General features: G+C 34.4%; 2 protein-coding genes across 2 annotated transcripts; both read left to right on the top strand.

Annotated features, from left to right (window-relative positions):
* Positions 1-1,383: 1,383 nt before the first annotated feature.
* LOC148272872 (uncharacterized) lies at positions 1,384-2,306 on the top strand. Its single transcript, XM_088239472.1, has one exon. The coding sequence runs from the start codon at positions 1,522-1,524 to the stop codon at positions 2,179-2,181; it is 660 nt and encodes a 219-aa protein (XP_088095598.1). The 5' UTR covers positions 1,384-1,521; the 3' UTR covers positions 2,182-2,306.
* Positions 2,307-5,121: 2,815 nt separating this feature from the next.
* On the top strand, positions 5,122-8,826 carry LOC148272871 (uncharacterized). The gene is made up of 3 exons (XM_088239470.1): positions 5,122-5,203; positions 5,391-6,109; positions 7,610-8,826. Exons 2-3 carry the CDS (start codon positions 5,440-5,442, stop codon positions 8,689-8,691), a joined length of 1,752 nt encoding a protein of 583 aa, XP_088095596.1. The 5' UTR covers positions 5,122-5,203; positions 5,391-5,439; the 3' UTR covers positions 8,692-8,826.
* Positions 8,827-9,350: the final 524 nt, after the last annotated feature.

The raw sequence follows: 9,350 nt of genomic DNA, 5'->3' as shown, positions 1-9,350 counted from the left end.
TGGCTAAACCGTGGACTGGCAATGCAGAAGAAGGTATTCACCATACTAAGGAAGGGACGCCATGTCCCTACAGAAGCAATGAATTAGGTATTGCTACTGCTAAGGCTGAACCGGGGACCAGTACTGAACAACAGGAGAGTGATATCCATAATTTTACAGAAATTGACATTAATTATCCCAATATAAAACAAGAATATTTGGATTTCTCTCGCAACACTCAAGGTGAGAAAACGTTTATAGAGTCCCCTCCCCCCCCATTTAATTAAATTCCGAATCGAATTGTTGGTTTTATTAATAACATCGAAATGGGGTTTTGTACGTATAATATATCAGAACGTCATCTCCAATCACTTCAACTTTCGCATCTGTTTTTTTTTTAAATAGCAGTAATTACCTATGATTAATTTTGATATGTTCGTACAATTAAAGCGCCCGCCCATTCTTGAAACTGTTCATTAAGAAATCGTATTTCTTAAGTTTTGCATGTCCGCCTCGTGGTGAAGTGTTTGGCGCATTTCCCTACCGTCCACGAGGTCTCGCGTACGAATCCCGACATGTTTCATATGAAAACTTTGTTTTTACAATGGAATATTTCATATTTCCTGGACTGGCACCTGAAGCGTATGAATGATCACCATACCTTCATTGAACAAAAAGAAAACTATGTAGTGTCCTATACACCATTAGGTGTGGAAAAGGGAAATATGGTGATTAAGTTCTGCATATTTACTACCTAATTTCATATAACATATTTAGTTTTTCTACTGATATTTCTTAGTGGAACTGCGTTTAATTAAAAATACGTATCCCACAATTCTAGCGATGTCGGTCAGAATAAAACCCAGTCACTGTTAAAAAATATAAGTAAAAGTGGAATATAATATGCGTTTTCGTATACCTACTAACTATGCGAATATTAAATATTTCTTTACAATCAAACCGCCACAAATAAAACTTAGAGCCTTTTTAACATTACAGCTTTTCTTTGATATTTCGAAATAGTTTATTTTTCAAGTAAACAGCTATTTTAAGAGAAATTCACAGTTTTACAGAAAAAACGTAAGGAAGGAGCAATTTGGCTGGCAGAATATTTGTTCGAATATGTTCACCAAAGTATGTATGACAGTTTGGCCCACAGTAGTCACTCTGTAGCCTCTTAAGCAAATTCTGCCCATCTGGGCGCTGTCAGCAGTAAGGTCTCGAGTAGAGGGGGTATTGATCTAGCCCTTCGTAATATATTTATTACAAGCACGCTGATGTCCCTTTTATTTGCTAAACGGTGGCCCAATTCTTCTCCCCAGGTTAATATAATGTTATAACTTTTACTTTTCAGATACTACTAAGTCTCCAATATTGTCTCCGGAGAGTATCAATCTACCGCCTCATACTGCAAAACCGCTACCAGGGTGTGAATATGAATTACGAAAGAAGAATACTCGTAATGAATGCGTGTTACCGAGTACTGGTTTGAAGCCATTTTCATGCTCGCAATGTAGTTACACTTGTTCACGGAAGTATGATATGAAACGTCATAATATGTTGGTACACATTGGCGATAAACCTTTCTCATGCTCGCAGTGTAGTTATACATTTACACAAAAAAGTAATTTAAAAGGACACATGTGTAATGCATGCGAGTTACCGAATACTGGTTTGAAACCATTCTCATGCTCGCAATGTAGTTACATTTGTTCACGAAAGTATGATATGAAACGTCATAATATGTTGGTACACATTGGCGATAAACCTTTCTCATGCTCGCAATGTAGTTATTCATTTACACAAAAAAGTCATTTAAAGAGACACATGTTCACACATAATGGTAATAAACCGTTTTCATGCTCACAATGCAGTTATACGTTTTTACAAGTCAGTGATTTGAAACGTCACTTGTTAGCACATACCGGTGAAAAACCGTTCTCATGCTCGGAATGTAGTTACGCGTGTTCACAAAAATTTAATTTAAAATATCACATGATTAAACATACTGGCAAGAAACCGTTCTCATGCTCCGAATGTAATTATACATGTGTAGCGAAGTGTAATCTGAAACAACACATGTTAATACATTCTGGCGAGAAACCGTTCTCATGCTCAGAATGTAGTTATACATGTGCAACGAAAAGCAATATAAAAAAACACATTTCGATGCATCGCACTCCCAGCAGTACACTTAAGTAGTTATAATTGCAGTTCAAACACATTTTTTTCTCTTAGGAAATTACGTATCTCCACAGTATTTTTTTAGCGAAATATACCACAGATTTCGATATTCCTTGAAATCAATTGAATACAATATCGAGGAGAACATTGCACAAACGTGATGTGTTCTTCAATTTCGACAGTCAAATTAGCAAATAATACAGTAAATGTATTCGACTTACTTCCACCAATAAATTTGAAAGTGGTTTTTGCTTTCCCTGCTACGTAAACCAAATTGTAAATGCCTTAGTGTACTTTTAGGGTACGACGTTCTGGCGAGAAACCGATTTCCTAACTGCAATGTAGTTACAAGTGTTGACGAAACTGCGATATGAAACGTTATTTCGCCGGTGTACATCGTATCCACTGCATTTTGTGGTAACCTACCGTATTAAGTATAAAATGGGACTCGTTGCATATTATGCATTCAGTATCAATTAAATTTTAAAATGAAATGCTTTTTATTTTTCAGAAAAAGGTTTTGAAATTAACCATACTTCAAAAAATACAATTATAACATTTCTTGTCGAAAATACTTACAAAAAGGTTTCGAAAGAATAAACTATTTTCATTTCTTTAAATAATCAAACTTCTTACGCACCAACACACACGCACCCTCTCCCTCATTTATACACATACGCATATGTACACTCACCCTCCTTCATTCACACATACAATTACGTAATCTTTTTCCTGTATGTTATTAGATTTACAGTAAATTTTTTTAATTGGCTCTAATATTGTTAATACATTTATTCTTTTTTTATGTAATAGCTGTAAAAATCCCGAATTTAATAAAATAAATAAATACCTCGGACCCCTTAGTAAAAAAAAACAGCATTAATCGATATTATTCCTGACTGATTACCTATCGTTCCTATCCTTACCTTGACCCATCCTTACGGTACCTACCTTAGAAACGAAATTAAAAGATTTGAATTTAGAATATAACACACAAAATTTGACATTGCAAAAGATTTTTTGAAATTTTCTCGTCTCGTGATTATAAATTTGCAATCAAAATTAGTACAATAATTTACTGTGAACAAACATCATTGAAGAACAGTGCATCCTCATCACATCAAAAATAGTCCACTCCCGTGCTCCTTTCCTTTATACGAATATTCCAACCTCGTACATAATTAAATTAATGATTTAAGTTTTTTCGCCACAGTCCGCTTATCATATACAGCCCCAAAGGAAAACTGTTTAGGACACGCTAAAAACTAAGTTTTATTTTCTCACGACCTCTACCAAAATTATATTTTTCGTTTCTTTGGGTTTTGAAATTTTTAATGCATGCGTTATTATTTTCCCAAAACACCTAAATTTTGCGTATTAAATGTGGGGTACGAGGTATCTACACCAAAAATTTGTAATTTTGCGAGATAATGCATTTAAAATATATTTCTAAAATAATTAGAATTTATTCGTTTCTAGCGTCATAAAGTGTTTCGAATTATTTAATGAAATAAATATTATTTTAAGCCCTTACTTTGTGGTTTTCTTCTCAAGTGATATATTTAAAGTCTTACGCAAGGATCCAACTGAAAAAATATCAGGACAAACTCAAATCAGCCCCCAAAGACTCAAAAGTGATATTTTAATAATGAGAATATCAAATTATTATTCCTGATCCAGTTCATGAAAATATACCTGTGACTTGCGTGACGTAAAAGATAAGACATTTAATTAACGTGTGGATTCAAGGTTCGATTCCCGGTGAGAAAACCAAATGTTTATTTAATTTTTCTCAAGCCTGGCCGATATTTATTTATTCATATTTTTCTCTTAAGAACTATAATTAATAATAAAAATTATGTGACCGCACTGGGGTTACCCGTGCCGAGGACACTTAACAAATACTTTTTAAAAATATTTTTACTTTTGAGAATAAACAAAGAAGACTTATTTTAAAAAAACAGATATAATTAACAAAATATTCACAGTTTTAAAAACTAGGTATATATGTAGGTACACTATATTATTTTTATTACAAAACGCACAATGAAAATAACAAAAACCTAACATAAGCTATACACTTGTGGAGCGGTTGATACATGTTATTAATACAAAAATAAACTATACCTACTTACATAAAAACCCACCTATCTAGATAAATGTGAAAAACTGCGTAATTATATCTAGCGTAATATAAATATCTAGCGTAATTCAAAACAGTCTCTAAATCTAAAAAAAACAGATTTTAATTATACTACTTAACACCGCAAACTTAGCATTCTCCATATAGTTAGTGAAGCATAATAAGAAATCTCACTATTATTTTTTCAAAGTTTTTCACAAATATCTCAGAAAATCCTAGGAGATTATTTCAATGTTAGTTTTATTCCCTCATACGGCCTATTTTTGGTAACACAACGTTACATCACCACGCGCAAAATAATTATTTACGATTGTATTAAAAAAAAATACTTGGCCGACATTTATTTGCGTGGGAAGGATAATTTTTTTACACAGAGACATAATTTTTTTTTAATATCCGGGGTAAAAATGACCATTTGAAGATTACGAAAAATAAAACTTCATCACTAAGAAAAGTAAGATATATATATATATATATAAAGTCTTGTATTGTACAAAGACTAGTATGACATCATAGCCACCACACAAAAGCAAAAATCATTCTTCTCATCTTTCATGTTATTGTGGGACACATTTCTGAGACAGCTAATCTCAATCGATTTTTTTATTTCTCATGTAAAATCATCCCAACGTTCCGGTTTAAATTTTCAGTAAAGAGTCCGACAAAATTACAAAAAAGTGTGTTAAATATTCCACTTGCCCATTAGTTAGCATGTCACACTTTAGATGCGTCTTAAATCCTTTAGCCTGGCAACATTGTCTTTATTCTGTGTAGTTGGCAGCATCTTCTAAGAGCCGCCATTTCGTGGTCTGACAGTTCTTACGGTATTGTTATTTGCAAAGAACGACCGTGTTATTTAAGTGTTTATTAGCTCGCCACCAATAAGAGTGACTTTCGGTAATTTCACTAATATTTTATACCTTTTAATAAAAGCTCCACTACAAATCTAATATTACGTTACGGGGCGGGAATTTGTTCAACGTAACCAAGGCTGTGACTAAATCTATAAACATAGTAAAAAAAGATAAACTTTTGTGTTGAAAATTTTTTTTTCATGTTATACGTGTGTATCGTACATTTTCAGGTGATCCTTCTTCAGAGAAAGCGATATCTTTGTATTCGAGCAGAAAACTATGGAGCAGATAAAGTTTGCTTCAATCAGTGTCAAGTCTGAACCGAAGACCGGCGATATTGAAGAAGATATTCTCCATGCTGGGGAAGAGACGCCATGTTCCCGCAGAAGCGAGGAACCATATTTTGCTACCGTGAAGGCTGAACCGTGGACTGGCGATGTAAAGGGAGATATTTTCAATTCTGGGGAAGGAATGCCATGTTTCAGCAGAAGCGAAGAACCACGTTTCGTTACCGTGAAGGCTGAACTGAAGACTGGCGATGAAGAAGGAGATATTCTCGCTGGCAGAGGAACGCCATATCCCCGCAGAAGCGAGGAACCTTGTTTTGCTACCGTGAAGGTTGAACCGTGGACTGGCAATGTAGAAGGAGATATTCTCAGAACTGGGGAATGGACGCCATGTCCCCGCAGAAGCGAGAAACCATGTTTTGTTACCGTGAAGGCTGAACCGGGGACTGACGATGTAGAAGGAGATATTTTCAATTCTGGGGAAGAGACGCAATGTTTTAGTAGAATCGAGGAACCATGTTTTGTTACTGTAAAGGCTGAACCGGGGACTAATACTGACCAACAGTGTATTATGAAGAGTGATCAACAGAACTTTACGGAAATTGAAGTAGATTATTCCGATGTAAAGCAAGAATGTTTAGAATACTCTCCAAACACTAAAGGTGAGAACACGTAAATAGTATATTCACCCACTTCCATTCTTGAGTTATTTTAATGAAAAACATAACGTTTTATTGCGAAAAGATTTTTTTTTATTACTTTACCACTTTAAAGTATACATTACATTTGTACGGTTTGTACCTATTAGATCAAAATCATTCACAATACAATTTTAGATATTTTTCCTAAGAGCATGTTCATTTTTTTTTTTAAATTAATTACATAGGTTTACATAGTTTCGATTAATGCCTAGTAGGAGAAGACCCGTCATCATCATGCTGATGAACTATTATTGTTTAGCATACAATTGTCGAACGACCAAGACATAAAATTTTATAAATAATTGCTCTGAAGGATAGCCTTTTTTTTTAAATTTATAATTCTAAGAACAGACTTTTTTTTACTAGAGGGTCGAGACAAGACAATGATGCACTTCCCCATCCTAAGACAATGTATGATAGTACGCTTTGTACGAAGGCAATGTACACAATGTTTATCAACGACTGGGATACAATGTTTCGTAGCATTATTATTATTCATTTTCTTTATTTTTTGTTTTTTTCCGTTATATGATTATCCCATCTCAAAGAATATTCTAAGGTTAACCAAGAGATTTAAATGTCTCAAAAATAGGACAGTTGCATGTTGAGGAATCGGGAGTGACATCATTATGAATGTTTTGGTACTGATGGATCTATATTGTTCCTAAGAACGGCGGGTTTATATTATTTCGGATTTTGAAATTTATGATTGTAGTTATTTTTTCGTTGAGAGACAATAAATTATATTTTTTTGTTTACTAATCTTCAACCTACTAGGTCTCAGTTTGGAATTAACACTGTATTCCTTCACTGTCATACTGGGAAATTAGAAAAAGGTGATTGTGCTGAGCATGTGTATTTGATTGATCACAAATTGACAATACTGCAGTGAGGGTTACAATGATAGCTTTTAAATAGGTGCGAAGGTTTTCACGGTCACTGTTATCAATATTATGTATCTTTTTTGGGTGATACCGTGTATGTTGGATTTGATCCGACGTTTCGGCTACCATTGCAGGAGCCATCTTCAGGGAAAACTGCGAAAACAGCTTTTAAAGTTTCTTTGTTTTGTTATTTCCGCGGTTTGATTGTAAAGAAATATTCCATTTTCGCTTAATTAGTTTTTAAAAAATTGATAGTGATATGCGAAACTGAAGAAAGACACAAGTTTTTATGAACATGTTCGGGAAAGGGGTGGATGCTTTCATTGTAATTTTCAACCTTTTCACGTTTACCGTTCACTTTGGTCCATGTTTTGTCTGAAAATACAATGGCCGTATCGTCTGCAAATGACACTGCCTGTCCACTATCGATGTATAATATATCTAAAAGGTCATTTAGGCTTACCAAAAAAAAAAAATCGGACCCAGTAAGCTCCACTGTGGAATTCCAAAGTTGAAACATTTCTCTTAGCTTAGCTTATACTTACCCCAGGTTTATATTATAAATTTTCCTTTTCAGATACTACTAAGTCGCCAACAATGTCTCCGGAGAGTATCAATCTACCGTCTCATAGTGCAAAACCGCTTCCAGAGGGTGATTATAAAACAAGGCAGGAGAATAATTGTAATGAATCGGTGTTGCCGAGTACTGCGGTAAAATCTTTCTCATGCTCACAATGTACTTATACATGTGCACTAAAAAGTCGTTTGAAAAATCACATGTTAAGGCATACCAACATTAAACCATTCTCATGCTCACAGTGTATTTATACATGTGCACAGAAAGGTAGTTTAAAAAAACACATGTTGATACATACTGGTGAGAAACCGTTCTCATGCTCGCAATGTAGTTATACGTGTTCACAAAAAAGTAATATAAAAAAACACATGCTCAAACATACTGGTGAGAAACCGTTCTCGTGCTCGCAATGTCGTTTTACGTGTACACAAAAAACGCATTTAAAAACTCACACGTTAAAACATACTGGCGAAAAACCGTTCTCATGCTCGAAATGTAGCTTTAAGTGTTCACGAAATGGTGTTTTAAAACGTCACTTGTTTAATCATACTGGTGAAAAGCCATTCTCATGCTCACAGTGTAATTTTGCATTTACTCAAAAAAGTCATTTAAAAAATCACTTGTTAAAACATACTGGCGAAAAACCGTTCTCGTGCTCACTGTGTAGTTTTACAAGTGCACAGAAAGGTAATATAAAAAAACATATGTTCATTCATACTGGCGAGAAACCGTACTCATGCTCAGAATGTAGTTTTAGTTGTTCGCGAAACGGAACTTTGAAACGTCACTTGTCAAAACATTCTGGCGAGAAGCCGTTCTCATGTTCACAATGTCGTTTTACATGTACACAACAGTGTCATTTAAAAAATCACATGTTAAAACATACTGGCGAGAAACCGTTCTCATGCTCACAATGTACTTTTACATGTGCACAGAAAGGTAATTTGAAAAAACACATGCTGTCACATACTAGCAAGAAACCGTTCTCATGCTCACAATGTAGTTTTAGATGTAGACGGAACAGTGGTTTAAAACGTCACTTTTTGAAACATACTGCAGAGAAACTATTCTCATGCTCGTAATGTAGTTATGCGTATTCATACAACTGTTGTGGTGCCTCAAGAGAAGAGACCTGAAAGGTTAGGATCAGTGACGTAGGCACGACAATAAAAAGGCCACCCACTTGTCTCTCTTTCTCTTTTTCCGTCACGCCTCGTCACAACTCCTCAAGATCCACGATCCTCATCGTGAAGATTTGATTTGCACAACCGTAACCAAACTTTGTAAAATTAAATTTCCTGTAAATGTCGGAAGGTTTATTCATCAATAATACTTATTTAGTTCGTAAATAATTAGTGCATAAATAAACAGTTGACGTAAGGAAAACACCAAGGCGGTGTTTACTAACAAAACATTGTAAAAAAAAAATATATAATAGAATCGGCTTTAAAATAAAGACGCCGACAATTACAAACATAATGTTCGTGCGTTCGGAAATATTTTTAAGCTTTAACACACGATAGCGCCAAACTAAAATAGCTGGTTAATGATTTAGATAAAATTATCTGTAACACTTGCCTAAAAAGGCATCTTTAGGACTGGTAAACTGTTGACATTTTGAACTTTTATAATACTTGTTACAAGGTTTGGGTAGAAGAAGATCACATAAGTATTTTTTTACGTGGGAGTTGCATTATTTTTTACCTTGCTTATATTATACAAGGTTTAAATTTCAAATGAG

Source organism: Micrasema longulum, unplaced genomic scaffold, assembly GCF_059751315.1.
Source record: "Micrasema longulum isolate JH-2025_06_02 unplaced genomic scaffold, ASM5975131v1 h1tg002172l, whole genome shotgun sequence".
Lineage (NCBI taxonomy): Eukaryota > Metazoa > Arthropoda > Insecta > Trichoptera > Brachycentridae > Micrasema > Micrasema longulum.
Note: the sequence above shows the minus strand (reverse complement) of the source record. Positions and strands in the feature narration are given on the sequence as shown.